Source organism: Lissotriton helveticus, chromosome 1_1 (genome assembly GCF_964261635.1).
Source record: "Lissotriton helveticus chromosome 1_1, aLisHel1.1, whole genome shotgun sequence".
Lineage (NCBI taxonomy): Eukaryota > Metazoa > Chordata > Amphibia > Caudata > Salamandridae > Lissotriton > Lissotriton helveticus.
Window position 1 is genome coordinate 855,126,103 of NC_136057.1, and position 24,179 is coordinate 855,150,281.

The window sequence follows — 24,179 nt, forward strand, 5'->3', positions numbered from 1 at the left end:
ATCCTAAGCTCTACTCTTGACTCCATCCAAAACTGGATGGCAACTCATCAATTGATTCTGAATCCCTCCAAAACTGAATTCCTCCTCTTCTCCTCCTCACTCTCTTCTCCCCCGGTTCAATCATGGATGGATCAGATGAATCTACTAAACAATAAACCCATCATTGTCGACAGCGCAAAATCCCTTGGTGTCATTCTAGACAAAAAACTCAATCTAACTCCCCACATCAATTCTATTGCAAAATCTGCTCGTTACCAACTGCGCCTTCTTTGGGGAATCCAACGCTTCTTCCCGGAGCAGGACCTTATAACCCTGGTGCAATCGCTGGTCCTCTCCAGACTAGACTACTGCAATTCTCTTCTTACTGGCCTCCCCAAATCTCACCTGTCCCCACTTAAGTCTGTTTTCCATTCAGCAGCTCGCTTCATTTATGGGGCCAAAAGAAGCGATCACATCACACCGATGTTATTCACCCTCCGCTGGCATCCCTTCGAGGCTAGAGCTATCTACAAGACCGCTTGTATCACCCACAAAGCCTTGCACTCCTCCTCTCCTCGCTACCTGGCGAATAAACTGAAACTCTCTGGAGGCTTTAGACCTTCACGCAATGCGGAGAATCTACTGCTTGAACCTCCCACTTTCAAGAAGGAGAGAACAATGGCCCAATCCTTTTCTGGCAACGCAGTGAGAATCTGGAACTCTTTTCCGCCTCAGCTCCGGACCACCGCCTCCTCCCAGGCCTTCAAAAGGGACCTCAAAGTTCTCCTCCTCCAGAGACACCTCCCAAAAAAATTCACGTCCTCATGTTATTGGAGGAAGACTTCCCACTACTGAAAATTTCTACTTTCCATGACCATGGAAGTGCCTTCCCTGTGTGTTCTTGTGGTTGGAGTGTCTGCCTTTTTGCAGTATTTTCCATGTACTTGTGTTTGGTGCCCTTTTGTAACATGCACACACCACTTTGCCCTTGTATCACACGGTTTGCTACCTCTCACATGTTTTTAGGTCTCGCGACCTATCAATGCGCATTGAGCGGAGCGAGAATTCATGTCCTCAAAACGCTCGTGAAACCAAGGGCTTCTTGCGCTGCGGTTTTCATTAAGTTCACGTGAATCACGTGACCAAACAAGCACGCGCATTCACGGCCGCACAGCACATCAAAGGGCTTCGCCCAGCGTGCGCTCTGCGGCTTCTCCTCCCCTAACACGCTTCTCCTCCCCTAATTAAACATGGCTGGCCGGCCGGCCGTACTTTCACAGATGGCCGCATAATTCAACCAATCTGGTGAATCCCCGATAGCACGTGACACTGGACGCTGTAAAGGGAGAGGCTTGCGACGCATGCAGATTTGGCGTGTTATCATCGGCCTTGACCTCGTACACAACCATTTCTCAACACGTTAGCCATGTAGGTCTCTGCAGCACCTTAAGCCTGTGCCCTTGCAATGCATCGTTTCCATGCTTGACACAAGATGTATGCCCTAGTGTTGTCCTGATAGATTGCTGCTGCCTGCCTTAATAACCCATGGGTGATGGCTGGCCATTTGCCTGTTACTGCTCTTTGCAGGCCTGGGCTGTTTATGTACCTGCAGAGGGCTAGTCTCTCTCTTTCTCTTTCTATTTCTATTTTTCTCTTTCTCTTTGTTTCCTTCTTTCTTTCACTTTCTCTCTTTCTTACTCTCTTTCACTTTCTCCTTTCTTTCTTTCTCTCTCTCTTCCTCTCTCTTTCTCTCTCTCTCTCTTTCTCTCTCTTTCTCTCTCTCTCTCTTTCTCTCTCTTTATTTCTCTCTCTTTCTTTCTCTCTTTCTTTCTTTCTTTCTCTTTCTTTCTTTCTCTCTCTCTCTTTCTTTTTCTCGCTCTCTTTCTTTCTCTCTCTTTCTTTCTCTCTCTCTTTCTCTCTCCCTCTCTTTCTCTCTCCCTTTCTCTCCATCTCTTTCTCTCTCCCTCTTTCTCTCTCTCTCCCTCTCTTTCTCCCTTTCTCATTCTTTCGCTCTCATTCTTTCTCTCTCTCTCTCTCTCCTTTCCTCTCTTTACTTTCAGTGGTCGTGCAGACTATGCAACAGGGCTAGTAATCTGTGCACCAGGAGGCATGCAGTCGAACCACAGGCTGCCGCATCAGACTCCCTCCCTCCTAATTGCATTTACGGCCGCACAGCACATCAAAGGGTTTCGCCCAGCGTGCGCTCTGCGGCTTCTCCTCCCCTAATTAATCATGGCTGGCCGGACGTACTTTTTTTTCTATGCACTCCAATGCCGTTCCTTCCTTTAGCCTCTTTCTTCCCCATACCACGTGTATCCCATTCCCCGTCTCTCTTCTCTCAACTCTTTCTTCCGGATTCTCCCCCCTTCCTGTGTATCCTCTGCCTGCATTCACCCTCATATGGCATCTCCTTCTGATTGGGTACAGTCCATGGTATGATATCTGGTGTGTATTTACCGTCCCTGGTATGGCAGTTTGCAGCTCTCCTCACTGAGCTGGCCACAGATGGTGTTGTGTTCTATGCCTCATCCGGTTGTTGACTCGAAGCTCCCACGGCTTCTAGGTTACGCACTACCAAGTTTGTTTGTGTCGATAGTTGAGTTACAGCCAGTGACACTGACACCTCTTCACACTTGTGTACATCCCGCCTGTCCTGGGTGGCAAAGCCGGAAGTCTCCCGACAGTTTGCGATCTTGAGCAGAAACAATAAACATAACTAACAAGTACACAAAACTCAGTGCATTTCCTGCTGGCCTCACTGGTCCCAGAGATGCATGCGATCCCTGATTCCCAACGCTCTGAAACAACAGCTACATCAAAATATAAAACGTCAAAAAGGTCGCTCTTTCTGTTGCTCACGAAGTTTGCTATGCAAAAAAGTGCACAGTCCCATAGTAAGGCCAGACTTTCACCGTGCCTTGAACAGAAACCCTCATGTTTGACATTTGGACACCGTATACCACAACAACACATACTTCAAGTGACAAACATGTTATCGTGATCTTGTGTAATCCCAGAGTTAACATAGACACATTCATTTAGCAAGAAGCATTGCTCTCTTAGTAGCCTGTTCTTAACTTTCAGTTTACAAATGCTGTTTACTTTCATTAGGGATAATACAGCACGAGCTACTCTTGATACGTGCGTATGTAAGGCATGGGGACGATATTAGGATTTTTGTTTACCATAGTAGGGTTACCAGACAAGATTAGAAATGTTGATCACGTTTTACTTACATAAATTTAAACGTCTGTAAAGCAATAGTTGATAAGTTTAAACAGTAACTCCTTGTTATTAGACAATTGGGTCTCCTAAACAAATACATATGTAACAGAACTAATATATGTAGTTGCGCATGATGCCCTTCATAAACAAGTGTTGCACAATTAAGGAAACATACATATCAATTATAAACTCAAATTGTGAATAACATTCAGTAACCTCGGTTGCACTCTTTGCCAATAGGTCTCGCAGTAGGAAAGTTGGAGCTATTGGTTTTGTAAATGACAAAGCCCTTTATGTTTTTAAAATGAAAACAAAAATAAAAGGCATTGTTATTTGCAATTGTAATAGCTCCAACTTTCCTACTGCGAGACCTATTGGCAACGCCAGTGCTTGTTACCTTTGATAATTGCACAAGTGCCACCTTTGCCTACGTAACGCTTGTTTTTGTGCCTGAGTGTCTAGCACCTATTGCAGTATTATACCTCAAATTATACTTTGTTTTCTCTTGTAACTGCACACTTGTCACTTTTTCCTCTTGTGCACTTTTTACTACCTCATGTATTTTTGGTTTCTCACAATTTTTACTACCTCATGTATTTTGTTTGCTCACAATTGTCACTATTACCTTATGTAACGTAACGTATGCTTTTGTAATCTGTTCTTGTGTAATGTTTCTCATTATGTTTCATTTCTGTTCCTATTGTGAAGCGCTCTGACGCCTTCGGGTAAAGTCCGCGCTATATAAAAATGCATAAATAAATAAAATAAATAAATGATAAAACGGATGGAAAAGTCCTCAAATCTCCCTTTCTGATGCTAGATACGCTAACCGGCTTCTGAGATACTCGAAACCTTAACCTTAACTCTTCTAATTCTCCTTGACCTGTCTGCAGCCTTTGACACTGTCAATCACAATACCCTCCTCAATATTCTTCAACAGAGAATGGGCATGGAGGGCACTGTGCTTAAATGGTTTGCATCGTTGCACTCGGACAGATCTCAAATGATCAAAATAGAGAACAGTCTTTCTTCTCCTGTGGCGGTAGGGAAAGGTGTCCCCCAAGGCTCTATTCTTGCACCCACTTTGTTCAATCTCTATTTAGAACCACTGGGAAATCTCCTAAGCAAATCCGGGATTCACTATCATCTCTATGCAGACGACACTCAACTCTACCTTAAGGTTGCCTCCACTCATGACCTCTCCATCCTAAGTTCGACTCTCGACTCCATTCAAAACTGGATGTCAACCCACCATCTGATTCTGAATCCCTCCAAAACTGAATTCATCCTCTTCTCCTGCTCACTCTCTCCTCCCCCGGTTCAATCATGGATGGATCAGATGAATCTACTAAACAATAAACCCATCATTGTTGACAGCGCAAAATCCCTTGGTGTCATACTAGACAAAAAACTCAATCTAACTCCCCACATCAATTCCATTGCAAAATCTGCTCGATACCAACTGTGCCTTCTTTAGGGAATCCGTCGCTTCTTCCCGGAGCAGGACCTTATAACCCTGGTGCAATTGCTGGTCCTCTCCAGACTAGACTACTGCAATTCTCTTCTTACTGGCCTCCCCAAATCTCACCTGTCCCCACTTAAGTCTGTTTTCCATTCAGCAGCTCGCTTCATTTATGGGGCCAAAAGAAGCGATAACATCGCACCGATGTTATCCACCCTCCGCTGGCTTCCCTTCGAGGCTAGAGCTATCTACAAGACCGCTTGCATCACCCACAAAGCCTTGCACTCCTCCTCTCCTCGCTACCTGGCGAATAAACTGAAACTCTCTGGAGGCTCTAGACCTTCACGCAATGCGGAGAATCTGCTGCTTGAACCTCCCACTTTCAAGAAGGAGAGAACAATGGCCCAATCCTTTTCTGGCAACGCAGTGAGAATCTGGAACTCCTTACCGCCTCAGCTCCGGACCACCGCCTCCTCCCAGGCCTTCAAAAGGGACCTCAAAGTTCTCCTCCTCCAGAGACACCTCCAAAAGTAATTCACGTCCTCTTTGTTATTTGAAGGAAGACCTCCCACTACTGAAAACTCTACTCTCCATGACCATGGTAGTGCTTTCCCTGTGTGTTCTTGTGGTTGGAATGCCTGCCTTTTTTATGCAGTATTTTCCATGTAATTGTGTTTGGTACCCTTTTGTAACATGCACACACCACTTGGCCCTTGTAACACACGGTTTGCTACCTGCCTTAGATACTTGCACAAGGGCCTCCTTTGCCTATTTAACGCCTGTTCTTGTGCCTGAGTGTCTAGCTCATATTACAGTATTATACCTCTAACTATACCTTGTTTTCTCTTATATCCTACACACTTGTCACTTTTTCCTCTTGTGCACTCTTTACTACCTCATGTATTTTGTTTGCTCACAATTGTCACTATTACCTTATGTAAGTAACGTATGTTTTTGCAATCTGTTCTTTTGTAATGTTTCTCATTATGTTTCACTTGTGTTCCTATTGTGAAGCACTCTGACGCCTTCGGGTAAAGTCCGCGCTATATAAAAATGCATAAATAAATAAATACATTAATTAATTAATAATCAGACCCCCCCCCCCCCGCCGCCGCCGCAGGAGCATGTGACGTCAAATGAGCTGAACAAATAAAAAGGGCTTAAGCGTTCATAAAGAGCCGAGTGTGGCTGCATGTTCAAAACTTCAAAACTTCAAAACCCTCCTTGACTCCGCCAAAAATAGACCCAAAAAACTATTCGATCTCATCAAGACTCCAAGCTGCTCTCCCCCAACCTCCAAGGTGGAGGATTCTTCAAAGAGAGCAGCGGATTTCGCTATTTTCTTCGATGGAAAAGTGAAATCACTTGTGGATCAGTTTGCTCATCCTACACCTCCAGAGGAGCGCAAATCCTTAGCCATTTGGCAGAGCTTTGACCCCATATCTGAAGATGCCCTTCTCAAGTGCATACGCGAAACAAAGCCCTCCAACCATTCTCTTGACCCTATCCCCAGTGCCATTGCCTTTGACTTCTATACCCGTTCCCTTTCCTATTGGACTACCCTGATCAACCTCTCCCTCTGGCAAGGCTCCCTTCCTGTCTCCTTCAAAACTGGGCAGGTCACACCTCTGCTTAAAAAGTCCACTGCTGATGCGAATGACCTCAACAACTTCCGCCCCATCACTAACCTTCCCTTTCTTGCAAAGATCCCAGAAAAATGTGTAGCAAAACAACTCTCTCGTCATATCAAGGACAATGATCTTCTTGACAATTGTCAGTCCGGCTTCATCCAAAACTGCAGCACTGAAACAGCCCTTCTGCAAGTGGTTGATGATGCGCTGAGGATACTCGACTCAGGGGGGTCCTGTCTGCTAATTCTCCTTGACCTTTCCGCAGCCTTTGACACTGTTAATCACAACACCCTCCTCAATATTCTTCAACAGAGAATGGGCATGGAGGGCACTGTGCTTAAATGGTTTGCATCCTTCCTCTCTGACAGATCTCAAATGATCAAAATAGCGAACAGTCTCTCTTCTCCTGTGGCGGTGGGTCAAGGTGTTCCCCAAGGCTCGATACTAGCACCAACATTGTTCAATCTCTACTTAGAACCACTGGGAAACCTCCTAAGCAAATCTGGGATTCACTATCATCTCTATGCAGACGACACTCAACTCTACCTCAAGGTTGCCTCCAATCATGATCTCTCCATCCTAAGATCTACTCTTGACTCCATTCAAAACTGGATGTCAACTCATCAATTGATTCTGAATCCCTCCAAAACTGAATTCCTCCTCTTCTCCTCCTCACTCTCTCCTCCCCCGGTTCAATCATGGATGGATCAGATGAATCTACTAAACAATAAACCCATCATTGTTGACAGTGCAAAATCCCTTGGTGTCATTCTAGATAAAAAACTCAATCTAACTCCCCACATCAATTCTATTGCAAAATCTGCTCGCTACCAATTGCACCTTCTTTGGGGAATCCGTCGCTTCTTCCCGGAGCAGGACCTTATAACCCTGGTGCAATCGCTGGTCCTCTCTAGACTAGACTACTGCAATTCTCTTCTTACTGGCCTCCCCAAATCTCACCTGTCCCCACTTAAGTCTGTATTCCATTCAGCAGCTCGTTTCATTTATGGGGCCAAAAGAAGCGATCACATCACACCGATGTTATCCACCCTCCGCTGGCTTCCCTTCGAGGCTAGAGCTACCTACAAGACTGCCTGCATTACCCACAAAGCCTTGCACTCCTCATCTCCCCGCTACCTGGCGAATAAACTGAAACTCTCTGGAGGCTCTAGACTTTCACGCAATGCGGAGAATCTACTGCTTGAACCTCCCACTTTCAAGAAGGAAAGAACAATGGCCCAATCCTTTTCAGGCAACGCAGTGAGAATCTGGAACTCCTTTCCACCTCAGCTCCGGACCACCGCCTCCTCCCAGGCCTTCAAAAGGGACCTCAAAGTTCTCCTCCTCCAGAGCCACCTCCAAAAGTAATTCACGTCCTCTTGCTATTTGTGAGGAAGACTTCCCACTACTGATAATTTCTACTTTCCATGACCATGGAAGTGCCTTCCCAGTGTATGCCTGTGGTTGGAGGGTCTGCCTTTTTGCAGTATTTTCCATGTACTGGTGTTAGGTGCCCTTTTGTAACATGCACACACCACTCTGCCCTTGTAACACACGGTTGCTACCTCTCACATGTTTTTACCTTTGATACTTGCACAAGTGCCACCTTGCCCACGTAACGCTTGTTCTTGTGCCTGAGTGTCTAGCACTTATTGCAGTACTATACCTCAAATTATACTCTGTTTTCTCTTATAACTGCACACTTATAACTGCACACAAGTAGTGCCAGCTGCACGTTTAGGCCTTTGTACAGCTGCGCAGCAAGTAGTGCCAGCTGCACCGTTTAGGCCTTTTTACAGCTGGGCAGCAAGTAGTGCCAGCTGCACCGTTTAGGTCTTTTTCAGCTGCGCAACAAGTAGTGCCAGCTGCACCGTTTAGACCTTTTACAGCTGCGCAGCAAACACTGCCAGCTGCACCGTTCGGGCCTGTCACAGCTGTGCTGCAAGTAGCGCCAGCTGCACTGTTTATGACACCTTTTTACTTAGGGTCATTTCTGATTGAGGCAGAACTCTCGCTGGATTGGCAGCTACCTTGACATTATGGTTTATGATTAGAGTCCATTAGTGGTCCGCTGAGACTATGGGCGTACAATGCGGTTGGAGCCGAATGTGCTTGTGTTTCAGACTGATGCTTTGTACTGTGATTACCAGTAGTCACTGGGCGTTCGTTTTTGATCTGCTTTACCTCGACTAATTGTGCATTGTGATGGTTTTGACAGTGACCCAGTTGGTTTTATCATATGTATTCATGTCCCTTGTAAATATTATCTTGTGCCAGTGGTTTTCATATACACCTAGATGAAGGGCCCATCAAACACCCACCTCTCTTCCCGAACTACACATTAGTCCAGTTTTCCACTCCCAACGCCTGGATTATGTGTCCCCTGTTAGTCCCTATACTTCTCTTCTGCACCGCTCTCCTAGGTACACCCGTCTCATACCCTCCTAGCACTCTCTCTCACGTCCCCAACATAGCCACCTCTCGAGTTAAGGATGGAATTAACTGCTACAAAATCATCTATCCTCCTGGCCAAACCAAAGCTTCAGCTAAACGATTGAAGCATGAGACTATTGAACGTTTCCCTGATTCCCTTTTTGTTGACCTTTTTTACAATTGTAATTCTGGGAGGCGCAAAAATGATTTCATTTTCTTCACTCACGACACCCCTTCTTGGTCCAACAGCTTATCTAATTCCCTTAACGTCACCTCCTCCTCCTCTATCCCTCATGGGAAACAACTAAAGATTTCCCCTTCTGCGCATTTCAACGGCTTCCTCACCATCTCCATCTATAACAATGGTACTGTCTTGATCCAAGGCAAAGACACCTCTCTCTCTCTCTTTGACCACCTCTTCCCCTCCCTACTCCCCTCCCCTGCGACCAGGTTTTCCCCCGACTCTCCATCCAACTCCACCCTTTACTCCCTTTCTCCTCCCCTGACCCCCCTACACTCCAATAGGCTGCACCCTCGGGAGACTCAGGTCGGCCCTCTTCCCTCCCCCTCCTTTGTGCCCTCCTCTCCCTTTCCTCCCACTCCACAGTATGCCCCACCCTTCATCACGTCAGCCTTACCACTAGGCAAAACGCTCCTCGTCCAGTCGGCACCGTCTCGGTACCCCAATCTCTTCTCGTCCCCCCTATTCCTTTCTGCTACTCCCTTTTTTAGTCCAGCCCTCCGCCAACCTCCCCACCCAGCTAACTTTCCTTATGCTCCCCTCATCCCTCCCTCTCCCCCTCTTCTCTACCCCCTCCTCTCCTCACCTCTTTCCCCGACTTCTTCACAATCCCATGGCTTCTCTTTCTTTCCCCCCACTCCGCTAGCAATGCTGTGCTGCCCCCCCCTTTACCCCCCTGGTACCCCTTTCCATCCCCCCTCTTCAGGCACAGCAGAACCATTTCCTGTCGTCAACTTCCCCTTCTCCCAACCCCCCCCATTCTACCAGATACCGGCTCCCTCACAGCCACCGCTCCTAGCCAACAGGACCTCTCCAACCACCTCCCCTTTTTTCCGCCCAAACCTCCTACACTCCTATGACTCCTCAAAGTCCTCCCCTCTCCCTCCTCCCCACAGTCTTGTTCCGCACCCACCCCCCATAACATGTCCCTAATTCCCTCCCTTCGTGCAGCGCCATCAAATACAACTCCCCCTTCTCCTCTGATACCCCAACCCCCGCTCTCAACCTACCCCTTTCCCCACCTAGGAACCCTATACCTCAACTCTCCTCCTGTCCTCCGACCTCTCCCTGCCTACCACCACCTATACCACCCCATCCCTCTGCCATCGAGAGACCCAACCATCCGTGTTCTGCCCTACTCTCTCTCGAAAATAAGATATGCTCTCTCATCACCTCCATCTCCCAGCTTGTAGCTTCCATTTCACTTTTAAGCTCTAAGATTTCAACTTTCCCATTCTCATCAACTCCTTTGGAAAACTCTCACCTTCCCACGAGATGCACCTTGACCCCTCACACCATTATAGCCAAGCATAACCTGTCGTCTGCAAACATCGCTCACCCACACAAGCCTTTGAACGCCACCCTTCCTCAACCAGCACCTCCGAGTAACCCAATTACCTACTCTATTCCAACCATCTCCTCTGTCAGAACCAAGCATCCACCTAGACACTCCCGTGCACCCCCATATAGGTATAATATCCCTATCACCCTTCTTTGCCCAAGTGCCCCCGTCACCAAAACAGTCTCGACAGAACTGCGATGATTGCTTCACAACTGCAGATCTGCAATAAAACACAAACTCGAAATCTCTGATACCATCACCCTTCACAATATTGACCTGTTCTTCTTAACAGAGACCTGGTTCAACGATACCTCTCATTCCATGTTTGATCTCCTCCTACCCACTGGCTACTCTATTCTCAGGAATGACAGACCTATCGAAGTTGGGGGAGGTGTTGCAGTTATCTTTAGAAACTCCCTTCAACTCAAGGCTTTTCCCATCAGCGCATTCCGTACTTTTGAATGTCTATCTCTTGAGCTTCAACTACACCACCGCTCACCCCTTAGATTCCATGTCATATACCGCCCACCTGGCAGTGGCCCTTCATTTATGGAGGAACTCACTGACTTCATCAGCGACCAATACGCACAAAGTGACAATCAGACCTTCGTGGGTGACTTCAATCTCCACTGGGGCTCCCTGCAAGACTCTTCCGCGAACGGGCTGGCCTCCTTCCTCTCTACAAACGATCTTACCCAACACTGCACAGAATCAACACACTCTAAGGGCTCTATCCTGGACCTTGTTATATCTAAAGCAGGCATGCTTTCTATCGCTACCCCTATTCACGTAGACTGGTCTGACCACCTCCTCATCCCATTCTCTCTTCTCCTAGCACACTCTATCACTCTTGGCCAACCTAAGAGGGCTACCTCCTGGTTCCGTGACGCCAAGAATATTGACACTGTTTCCCTCTGTGAATCAGCTTTGCTGTCACTTCCAAGGCTAGACCCGAACCTAGATGTTGATGATCTCACCTCACAATGCCTCTCAGTCCTTGCAGTCGAAATCAATAGCGTTGCTCCTCTCCAAAGCAAAAAGAAAAGGCCCATTCCCTCAGCACCCTGGTTCAGCAAATCCCTATATGAAGAAAGGAAGCACCTAAGACGCCTAGAGAAACATTGGAGGCAAGCACCCTCCACCGATAACTTGGCCACGCTTCGTTCAGCAAGATCCGAGTACCACAAGCACATCTTCCTTGGGAAAGCATCACACTTCAGAACCCTCCTTGACTCAGCCAAAAACAGACCCAAAAAACTATTTGATCTCATCAAGACCTCTAACTACTCTCCCCCAACCTCCAAATTGGAGGATTCTACTAAGAAAGCTGCTGATTTCGCTGTATTCTTTGACGAAAAAGTGAAATCACTTGTGGTTCAGGTCGCTCATCCTACCCCTCCAGAGGAGCGCAAATCACTAGCCATCTGGCAGAACTTCGTCCCCATCTCTGAAGATGTCCTCCTCAAGTGCATCCTCGAAACAAAGCCCTCCAACCACTCGCTCGACCCCATCCCCAGTGCCATAGCCATTGACTTCTATACCCTTTCTCTTCCCTATTGGACCACTCTGGTCAACCTCTCCCTCTGTCAAGGCTCCCTCCCTGTTCCCTTCAAATCTGGGCAGGTCACCCCTCTGCTTAAAAAACCCACTGCGGATGCGGATGACCTCAACAACTTCCGCCCCATCACTAACCTACCCTTCCTTGCGAAGATCACAGAAAGATGTGTTGCGAAACAGCTCTCACGTCATATCAAGGACAACGATCTTCTTGACAATTTTCAGTCCGGCTTCATCCAAAACTGCAGCACTGAAACTGCCCTGCTGCAAGTGATTGATGACGCGCTGAGAATACTAGACTCGGGGGGGGTCTTGTCTTCTAATTCTCCTTGACCTTTCGGCAGCCTTTGACACTGTCAACCACAACACCCTCCTCAACACCCTTCAACAGAGAATGGGCATGGAGGGCACCGTGCTTAAATGGTTTGCTTCTTTCCTTTCTGATAGATCCCAAATGATCAAAATAGCGGACAGTCTTTCACCTCATTCGGCGGTGGATCAAGGTGTTCCCCAGGGCTCTATTCTTGCACCCACATTGTTCAATCTCTATTTGGAACCTCTGGGAAATCTCCTAAGTAAATCTGGGGTCAACTATCACCTCTACGCTGACGACACTCAAATCTACCTAAAGGTTGCCTCCACTCAAGATCTCTCTGTCCTAAGCTCTACCCTCGACTCCATTCATAACTGGATGTCAACACATCAACTGATCCTGAACCCCTCCAAAACTGAGTTCCTCCTCCTCCTCACTTTCTCCTCCCCCGGTGCAATCATGGATGGACCAGATGAATCTGATGAACACTAATCCCATTATTGTCGACAGCGCAAAATCCCTTGGTGTCATACTCGACACAAAACTCAACCTACTCTCCCACATTAATTCAATTGCAAAGTCTGCCCGATACCAACTGCGCCTTCTTTGGGGGATTCGTCGCTTCTTCCCGGTGCATGACCTCAAAACCCTGGTCCAATCGCTGGTCCTCTCCAGACTTGACTACTGCATTTCTCTTCTGACTGGCCTCCCCAAATCCCACCTCTCCCCCCTTAAGTCTGTTCTACATTCAGCAGCTCGTTTCATTTATGGGGCCAAAAGAAGCGACCACATCACTCCCATGTTATCCTCCCTCCGCTGGCTCCCCATCGAGGCTAGAGCTATCTACAAGACTGCCTGCATCACCCATAAAGCCTTGCACTCCTCCTCTCCGCGCTACCTGGCGAATAAATTGAAACTCTCTGGAGGCTCTAGACCATCACGAAACGCGGAAAATCTACTACTTGAACCTCCCACTTTCAAGAAGGAGAGATCGATGGCCCAATCCTTTTCAGGCAGCGCAGTGAGAATCTGGAACTCACTTCCGCCTCAGCTCCGGACCACCTCCTCCTCCCAAGCCTTCAAATCTGACCTCAAAGCTCTCCTTCTTCAAAGACATTTCCAAATGTAATTCATGCCCTCTCTGCTATCTGAAGGAAGCCCTTCAACTACTGAAAAATCTATTTTACTTGACTATGGAAGTGTCTTTCCAGTGTGTTCTTGTGGTTTGAGAGTCTGCCTCTTATGGCAGTATTGTCCTTCTTCCTGTGGCGGGGACTCGTGGGTGACTTGCATCCGTCACCTTCTCCTGTAACACACTGTTTACACTCCTACATCTGTTTGTGTCGACACCTGCACAAGTGCCACCAGTGCCTTCGTAACGTTTGTTCTTGTGCTGGAGTGTCCTCCATATATTGCAGTATTATACCTCTATATTTATTTTGTACGCTTTTTGTAACCCGCACACGTCACTTTTTTCCTCGTGCAATGCACCGTTTGCTACCTCTTGTATTTTGTTGATTCACGATTGTCACTTTTGTAATGCACCGTTTGCTACCTCTTATATTTTGTTGGCGCACAATTGTCATTTTGCTTCATTTAATGTAACGTTTGCTTTTGTATTTTGTTCACTTGTAATGTTCTCATGTATCAGTTCTGTTCCTATTATGAAGCGCTCTGACACCTTCGGGTAAAGTCCGCGCTATATAAAAATGCATAAATAAATAAATAAATAAATAAAACTTGTCACTTTCCTTTTGTGCACTTTTGACTACCTCATGTATTTTTGGTTGCTCACAATTTTTACTCAAGTATTTTGTTTGCTCACAATTGTCACTATTACCTTTACTACCTCATGTATTTTTGGTTGCTCACAGTTTTTACTACCTCATGTATTTTGTTTGCTCACAATTGTCACTATTACCTTATGTAAGTAACGTATGTTTTTGCAATCTGTTCTTTTGTGATGTTTCTCATTATGTTTCATTTCTGTTCCTAATGTGAAGCGCTCTGACGCCTTCGGGTAAAGTCCGCGCTATATAAAAATGCATAAAGTTCAAGTATTAGTATCCATGCCTTTCCCCGCTCTCCCTCGTGTGTGCGCCTGCGTGAGTGACTAACGTAGGGTGTGCACAGCCAGACGGGGGAGCGCCAATACACAGGCACAACCTGCATGAATCAGCACCCCTCCGACGTAGGGGGTGTACAAAACGACGGGGATGGAAATCTAGTTAGAACACCGGCATGGAAAGCAGAAACCTGTAACAGTCTGTGGAGAAACACTGCCATCTTGTGGTTCAAAATGGTACATACGAGTTATTTGATGTCCTGTGAAAAGGTTTGCTTTTGAGAATGCAGTGGGTATAAACATAAGAAAAGTGAACTGCTTTTCATCCAAAGAAGATATTTGTTACTTTGTAATTTTGACTTTGTTATGGATGCAACAGTAGTTTTTTTTGGGGGGGGAAGAAACATTTCATCTAAAAATACCTAGAAATTGGGAGAAATAAGCAGACATACATTCCCAGCATTTTTATTTATTTATACATTTTTTTCTCACAAGACAAATTAGCTTTGGAGTATCCTTTGGTGATTCATAATGGATGTAACTGCCCTTGATGTCTCCGTGGTATATACTCCTCCTCACTTTCTCAGTCAACCCGGGAATCCAAGTATAGAATGGGACGAGTGGATTGAGATGTTTGATAACTATTTGGAAGCTTTGGATGCGCAGGATTACAGTAGCAATAGGAAAAAAAGTGATTCTACTTACCAATTTAGGAAAAGAAGGACAACATATTTTTAAGTACTTACCTGTTGCAAACAATGAACGTGGTCAACCCATTGAGAATATTTTTGAAGAGGCACGAAAAAGATTGGAATTGAGATTTGCCAAAGAAACAAATATAGCGATGAGAAGATACAAATTTTATACCCAGCCTCAGAAAGTAGGGGAGTCCATTGATGACTTCGTCACTAGACTTTGTGAACTCTCTTTAAAATGTAAATTTGGTCCTATGACCGAGGAAATGATTCGGGACCAACAGATTGTCCAATGTAGAAGCAGAAAGACACAGTAACGCTTATGGGCTGTCAAAGATCCCTCTCTTAAGGATGCAATTGACATTGCTAAAATAATTGAAGAGTCGGATTCTTGCATGAAAGAAATGGATCGTAGAGATTCTAAACTTAACATGTCCAATGAGAGTGAAACTTCTGTTGTGGAGGGTTGCGAAGGGGAGGTAGCTGCCTCTACTAGATTTAAAGGTGGAAAGAGTACGTTGGCAGGGGGGTAGAGTGTATCCCAGTAGGTTTGGCAACAAGACTTTTGGAAAGTGCGGTAGTACTTATCACCTGTCTGACTCTAAGCAGTGTTGGGCCATAGGGAAGGAATGCAGAAGATGCGGCCGTAAGGGACATTTTGCAAGAATGTGTAGAGATGCAAACAAAGGAAAGGTAGCAATGTTATCAGAAGAGTCTAATATTAATGAGTGTTCATACAGACTTAATAGAATCCTGTGTGTTGAACCTTCTCTGTATGATGTTGTTGAGAATGGAAAAATCCTTCTCACTAAACCTCATAATTTAAATGATCGAAGGAGACACAGGCCAAAAGCAGAATTTGTGAAAGTGGCCTAGCCCCTAAGTGGCTGCTAGGACTCCAACATGCAACAACAAAAAAGCGGTATTCCTCTTACCACATTTTAATTCATGTATTGTAAGAATTCAATCAATTTCATTCATAATGATTTTCTTTACATCATATTACACACGATTACAAAAAATACAGTTTTCCATATGGCAAAATACATTGCTATTATTTCTTAATCAACCCAATGAATTTCGGGACTTTGTCCCTTCGTCAGGGGTTCTGTTAAGGAAAAGAGAAGGAAACTTATTAAAATGATGCTATTGTGCTCTAGTTCATTTGAACTATATTATTACGTGTGGATGCTTATTCGATAACCGTTAGTCATTACAAAATTCATCTAGAAATACTTCGGAGCGGCATTCTATTTTATTAGATTCATACTAGACCTGACTAACGACTTTTATTGATTCCTAACATGACTGAATAGCCATGCGGGTTATAAATATCACTAAAAAGTTATCTTACCTCATCAATGAGGTCAGACTCGATTGAAGACACCACAATTCGAGCATAGACCCAGAATCAACTGTTGGATCTCGATATAAATAAATATATAATGCGTTTTAGCTAAAGTGTACTGGATGACGATTTGATACCTTATACGCATGAATAGGCTTACCGACATCAGATATGAGTGACCTGCAGATTTATGTTGACAACCTGAAAATTAAAATAACAGATTTTCAACAAATGTGTCGTGTGTAGCGTTTAGCAGAATTTGTCATTGAAAATAAGAGAGTTGATCTAATGGTTGATTCGGGGTCATTATATACCATCATACCTAAAAGAATTTTCAAGCAGGAGTGGCCTAACAAAAAATGATTACCCAAAGATAATAACCCTGGAGGGTATCAAGGGGAGCAGATAGACATACTAGGCTACATGCCAACTGATATTGTTTTTAAAAACAGGTCTGTCAAAGGTAAAGTGTACATAGCAGAATCTGGCCCACCAATTTTGGGGTGGTATCACCAATATGACCTCCACATTAGAATTGACCCACATGCTATTGAACAAGTCATGGTGGTGGTCGACCTTTCAGTGGAAGACATTTTGGAGGGAGGTAAAAGTGTTTTCAGAGATCAGCTTGGCAACCTTCAGGGCTATGTTCACAAAATAAAGCTTAAACATAACGCAGTTCATGTCCAACACAAGCTAAGAAAAGTTCCCTTCATGGTAAGAGGGGAGGTGAAGAAAATGTTGGACAAAATGTTATTTAGTGGAGTCATTGAGCCGATTGAGTGCTCATCTTGGATTTCTCCTGTAGTAATTTCACAGAAGGCAGATGGAAATTTGCGTTTCTGTGTTGATCTTAGGAGTTTGAATCAGAACATCATTCCCTGACACTTTTCCTCTAGCTAACATAAACAAACTTATGGTGATGCTTAGAGGGGCCAAATACTTTTCAAAGCTTGACCTTCGCCATGCTTATCATCAGATACGTTTGCATGGATCTTCAAAGCACTTGACAGCCTTCATCACCAATGAAGGGATATTTCAGTTTACCAGAATGCCCTTCGGGTTATGTTCGGCCGCAAGTGTTTTTCAGAGGATGGTCACAGAGGTTTTCAAAGATCAAAAAAATGTCATCTATTTCCAGGATGATATCCTGGTATTTGACGACAGTGTGAACAATCACAACATTGCCTTGAAAGATGCTCTTGGAAGGATACTAGAATCAGGTTTAACTTTACGCAGGGAAAAATGTTCCTTTCTGGCAACTGAGGTGGAGTACCTAGGACATTCCATCTCATCTGATGGTGTTAAACCAAAGAGAGACTTACTGGCATCTATAAGATTGACTCCTGTTGCTATTAATAGAGAACAATTGCGCTCATTCATTGGGTTAATTGAGTATTACTCAAAGTTTGTAAAAAACTTTGCGAGTAAGGCAGAACCCCTTAAGGTACTCATGAAGAAAGGTGTCAAGTTTTGTTGGGAGGATGGTCAGAAAAACTGTTTTGATAACATAAAGCTAGAAATATGCAAAGCAGTCATTTTGGTTCCTTTTGATGTAAATGCAAAAACTATTATCACTGTGGATGCAAGTGACACTGGCATAGGAGCTGTATTATCGCAGAATGATGGCACTACTGAAAAAACTGTGGCATTCTCTTCTCGCACTTTGACTTCTACTGAGCGCCATTACTCTGTTATAGAAAAAGAAACCCTGGCAGCTGCTTGGGGTGTGGAATATTTCAGGATGTAAGTAAGGGGCACAGATTCATGTTACGCACTGACCACAAACCTTTGCTAAAAATACTGTCACCAGGCGGAACAGGAAGGAGTCAGCCAGACTTGCTCGGTTAGCCTCCAGGCTACAGGAATATAATTTTGATGTTGAATTCATTTCAGGCTGGCGCAATGTCCAAGCCGATTGTATGTCGCGCCTGGCCTTAGACTGGGAAGAGGTAGACAAGACAGGCGTGTCTAAGAGAGAGAGTGAAGGAGCTATCTCTAGTGTAGAGGATGTGGTTCAGTGGAGTTGTGGCGCTGTCAGTAAAAAGGAATGGGCAGAGGCTATGTCTCAAGATGAAGTTCTAAAAGGGGTCATAAACCTCATTTTAAAGGGAAGATGTAGGGAAAGCACTTTGCCCATCAGCATTATGAGAGAATTTCTAAGTGAGTGTGGTATCAAACATTCCCTCACCACTTTGTACAACCCGCAATCCAACGGAATTGTGGAAAGAGCCAATCACATGGTTAAAGGAGCTATAAGTTTGGCTCTCACTAATAATCTTGACATAGATGAAACTTTTAGCGAATTAGTGTGAGTATATCGCACAACTGAGAATTCCACTTCAGGAGTAGTTCCCTTCATTGCCATGCGAGGCAGAAAACCAACTTCTAAACTAGTGCCTCCTTGGATCAGAGAATTGGTAGAAGGAAAGAGTGTGAGTGGTAGTGGCAAGAGTACCCCTATGCACGCTCCCATGAAGGTACATACCCAGGAAAAGAACTTGACAGGTATTCATGTAGGTGACTGGGTCAAAGTCCGATCCGGATGCTGGGTCAGAGGTCTATGCAAGTTTCGTAGTCCCTTCAAAGTTAGAGAGGTGCACCCTTTTTATGTTGTGTTGGATAATGGAGAAAAATGGAACCTACGTAGAGTGGCAAAGTATAGCTCACGAGACCATTCTCCTAAAACCTTTGTTAGGAAGAATCCATGTTGAGGTTACATGTTGGCTCACGATCATCAATTGCTTAACAGTGCTCGTACTGGTGCAGAGACAAGGGCACCAGGCCCCGGTGGGGACACCTTGAGCACTAGTCAAAGGGCAATTACCATAAACGAAGAGTCTCATGATTTTCAAGGCACTCCACCTTACCAGAGACCCTTGCGAGTCAGGAGACTTCCTCAACGTTTGCATGATTTCATGGTAGGATGACTCATTGTTCTCTGTTTTACGTTTCTGCCTTTCCTCATCCCCGCCCTATTCTTCTTCCCTATCTTCTTGAAAATTCTCTACCTGCGTGTAGAGGAAAAGGGGGTATGTTATGATCTTCTTTATGCCATGGCTCCGCTACTCGCGCCACGGTGGAATGTTGGGGTCAGAGGGTTCTATTGTGAGTGGCGCACTCTGACCTGGCAGTTGGGAGTTGTTGGCTGAAGGCGGCGGGTGCGCTGATGCTGTGTCGCTGTATCCTAATAAAACCATGAACCCATATTGAGTCTCCGCTTTATGTTGAACATTACAACAGTATGATTCCCCAGTTTTAGTTTTAGTTTTTCTGGGCCCCTATGTTTTGACCAGGAGCGTGGCCTGATGCATGCCACCAACACGTCTGACATGGCATGCTCTGTATAGAAAAAAGACTTTCCTTCAAATGTAGTACTGATAATGCAAGCCTATTCTGACAAGGAGTCAATAAGACACTAGATTGACAATGAAGGTGTGTAATATTGATAACGATCATGCTTTAAACTGACTATAGAAGTACAGTGCATGTACAACTCTCTTGAGACAATCAGCAACCTTACACACAGTGTTGGGGCTTTGGATGCTAACGGCACACCGCTGCACAGCTGCAGTGAATTAGAAAGCATCAAAATGTTGGCTCATTGAAGGTTTGATGAATGTGTATCTTCTAATATGTTTTAAACATTTTACTCAGGCAGATGCAGGCATAATGTTTGGCGTTTGATTCACAAAAACTGTTGATCTTCAATAATTGACTTGTTTGATTTTCTTCTTCTAAGGTCGTTGTATATGAATCTACTGGGTCTTTGGATGATTCTTGCAGGTGCAATATTCTGTGGACTTTGCCTCTATTCCCTATACAGAGACTGTGATCCTTGGACTGCCAAGCTTGTTTCAGCTCCAGACCAGGTGCGGTTCTAGACATGTTCACTAGTTGTATGTAATGATGTATGAAGGAATTTAACTGTAATTAGATCAAGGGATTTAATGTATTTTTTTAATTTACATGATTACATAAACTAAGACCATGGGTCACATTATATTACATAATTTAGTGCCATTGAGGTGGGGGAAGCAGGTGAGCACGGTATATATTTCTATCCTGAAATCATGAGAACTGGCTACCAGCTTAGACTGGTTGATGTGCCATATATAGAAGGTATTGATTCATTCATCTAATTTTCAATTTACAAACAAGGTTCTGATGAGACCTCTCCTCATATCAAAATTATTTACAAATATAATTTGCAGTTGAGTCCAGTTTAGAAAACTTCAGTGTACACATTTCAGCACAAAACGGCAAACTGGAGGAAATAATTTGTTTCCTATCCAATAAATGCAGTAAGGGATTATCTTCGGAATGGTACAAGGAGAACTGCACATTCCTACATCCCAGATTATATCAGCATGGCTGTGATCCTGAGGCTGCACCATCCTATACCACTTGGCAACATCAATAGACATTGTAATTGTGTAATGAACCGTCTTCTTATATTCATCTCTCTATCTGCCAATCACTGCTCAACAAATAAGACCCACGGAGTCCTGACATAATCCTAGGACGGGGTGGTGGGGGTGGGGGGGTTGAGGTGGTCATTACATGAGTGTTCCATAAATGTCGGAAAAAGGTAACGGGTTAGGGGACAACATTGTCAAGTGGCCCTTTTTTTGTAATCAATCTCGATAAGGAGCCATTAACTTGAACTTGCACTGTTGATTCCATATATTTTCATATATTTTGCTTTATATGTCTTTTAGAAGCCCTCTACAATGTGCAAATGTTCATTTGCTTGGGTCTATATGTTGTTATTCATTTGCAATAGATGCATTTATTTTGGGAAACAGTCGGAACACCATGGTCTTAACCACGAGTGTTCAGACTCTGCAAGCTAACCGCGCTTGCCTTAACCACGCATATGTCTTAACCACGCATTTGCATGGTAAAGGCAATGTGAGGTCTAGTTGCTGGCTGCTGGGGACGAAAGCAGGAAGATCTCGCAGTAAGAGATCCAAGGTGAGGTAAGTGAGGCTGGGCTGGGAGTAGTTTTCTGGGTTGGGGGTAGATAAGGACTAGTTTATTGGGCTGGGGACGTTGGGGTATTTTTCCGAGCTGGGGGGTCGGGGTAGTTGTCTGGGCTGGGGGGGATAGGGCTAGTTTTTAAGGCTGGGGGTTGCAGGTAGTTGTCAGGGCTGGGGGGTCGAACCTAGTTTTCAGGGCTGGGGGGTCAGGGTAGTTTTCAGGGCTGGGGTGTCAGGGGTAGTTTTCAGGGCTGGGGTGTCAGGGGTAGTTTTCAGGGCTGGAGGTTTGGTGTAGTTTTTAAGGCTGGGGGAGGGTAGGGTAGTTTTTTTAATTCAGGGTTAAGGTATTATGCCTCAGGGCAGGGGAGGGGAATGGGTATTCGTGGTAGTTTGTGTGGGCTTAGGGAAGGGTGGGGTAGTTTTAGGGCTGGGTCAGCCGGGCCTGTGTCAGGTTAAGGGACAGGGTTTTACACCTGAGGGGATGGGAATGGGTAGTAGTGTCATTTATAGGACTTAGGGGAGGGCGGGGTAGTGTTTAGGGTCGGGGGTGGGTCGAGGTAGTTTTTCAAAATAGGGGTTTGCCTTGGGGCAGGGGAAGGGGTTGGGTTTGTTGTAAGGACAGTGCAAGGGGGTAGGGGGAGTCAAGGCAGTGTTTAAGGGTTAGGGACAGCGGGGGGGTTGGGGAGGGTAGGGAAATTTGTACCTCTGGGAGGTAGGGGGTTGGCATGGAGTATGCAGCTTAGCCATGCATACCCCTTTACTGTTCATGCTTTTACCACAAAATTATGTGGTAAAGGCATGCATGGTAAATGAATGCGTGGTTAAGGCGCATTCGTGGTTTGGGCTGCTAGGTAGAGGTACACATGGTTTATCCAGTCATGCCTCTATCATACAAACATCGAGCACACTTCCTCTGGGTGCATAGGGACTATATCCAACATCACATAGGAATGTACCCCTGTTTACAATGAGTGATGGCCCTTTATTTACAAATATATAGCCTGTACCCCTAACGGTGCCCAGTGATGCTTTCCAAGTCCTCTTTCTATTTTGATTTTCAGCACTTAAGGATGCCAAAACTGTGCAAGTGTAGCCTAAATTTGCAGATGCATATTTATCTAGTAACTTCACAGCTGTTCCTGCAAGGAAATAATGTTTACTACTGCTTTCATTGTATTATTTGGCCTTTGCACCATGGCACCCCTCTAACTATCAGCACAACCAGAGAATAACATTGACTGCTTGATCGTGATGAGATATCAACATTGCAACATATGCCCTGTTTTAATTTTCAGCTCATGCCATACTTGGCGATGGATATTCTACAGATCTATCCAGGGCTTCCAGGGCTCTTTCTTGCAAGCGCCTTCAGTGGAACATTAAGGTAAAATCTCCCAGTATTCATAATACAGTTTTAAAAAATATTGTGGGTGTAAATTGGTGTCTTGCAGTGTGAGTTCTGTACTGTACACTGCTGGCAGCATTGTGTATTGCTGTGCAATACATCGCTTACCGAATTGCCCGTGTGTTCAGTTAGCTGGGTACAAAAAGCCTCAAAGTTAGCATTTCAGTGTAGCTGCACCTCCTCGGCTACACAAACACGTGTGCAGTGGGCTTTAAAGATGTTTTTGTCTGTGGGCCATTTTCTGGAGCCTTCCCATGCTTTGAAAAGCATATTTTGGTTTCTAAATGTAGGCATCATGTTTAATCACGTTAGTGTGGCTAATGGCAAATTAAAGTTACCAGAAGTGCGTTCTTTGAATGACCAGAGCAAGTTGCTTCTACCAGCAAAAAACATGATCCGTTGTGCTACCGCCCGTGGTTGCTGTCCATTACACGCTTGCCCCTCACTTATTTATTTATTTAAAAGATTTATAAAGCACACAGCTTCCCATCAGGGTTTCTGTGCGCTGAAAAGTGGGACAAGCGAAGTAAAAGGTAAGTTAGCATTAGATTTGACTATAACGAAAGGTCTTTAACTTTTTTCGAAAAGCAAGGGGAGATTGGCAGGTCCTGAGTTCCAACGGAAGGGAATTCCACAATTTGGGTCCCAGGGAGGAGAACGAGTGGCCACCCATACGGGTCCACTGCACTCTGGGAAGTGAAACGAGGGAAAGGCTGGCTGATCTCAGTTTGTGAGAGGGTAGAAAAGGCTTTACATGGTTTTGTTTATACTTGGGACCCAAGCCATGCTGAGCTCGAAACATGCAACAAAGGGACTTGAACTTGATGCGCTTGCTAACCTTGAGCCAGTGGAGTTGATGAAGCAAAGGATAGACAGAATTGTGCAGAGGCAACCGAAAAAGCAGGTCGGGTGCCGCATTCTGAATGAGCTCGAGACGGCAGACAGAGGTCTTGTCTGCACCCAGATACAGTGTATTACCATAATCAAGTCTGGAGATCACCTAGGCCTGCAGGACAGTCCTCTGAGCAGCCGGTGGGATTAGCCATAGGATTTTCTTTAGCCACTTGAGGACCGCAAAGCAGGCAGAGGTGACTCCTGACACTTCGGCTACAAGAGAAAGCTTACTGTTGATGGTAAAACCCAAGTTCTTACCCTTAGGGACCGGAGCCGGTAAGGGTCCCAAAGAGGCTGCCAGTGGCTGGCTCCCTAAAGCTTGGGATTGTTCCCCAGGAAGAGGATATCAGTCTTAGAACCGTTCAGCCTTAAAGCATTTCTGGACATCCGCAAGGAGATGTCATGCAGACCAAGCTTAAGTAATGAAGGGTCCTGATGTTGAGCAGGTGATAGAGAAAAGATAATCTGTGTATCACCTGACCCAACTCCTTCCATGCAACATTGGTATCTTGCCGAAAGAACTCACAACATGACTAGTTTAAAAAGTATATTATGAAGAAGTACAAAGAGGGAGACGGTTTTGTATCAATACTCATCAGGCATTAGC

General features: G+C 45.1%; 1 protein-coding gene across 1 annotated transcript in view; it reads left to right on the forward strand.

Moving 5' to 3' along the window:
• Positions 1-24,179, forward strand: part of LOC144763009 (sodium-coupled monocarboxylate transporter 1-like) — a 797,300-nt gene that overhangs the window by 512,610 nt on the left and 260,511 nt on the right. Inside the window, exons 7-8 of the mRNA XM_078648324.1 lie at positions 20,034-20,163; positions 22,569-22,657. Of these exons, the coding sequence (XP_078504450.1) occupies positions 20,034-20,163; positions 22,569-22,657 (219 nt within the window). The remainder of the gene's footprint in view (positions 1-20,033; positions 20,164-22,568; positions 22,658-24,179) is intronic.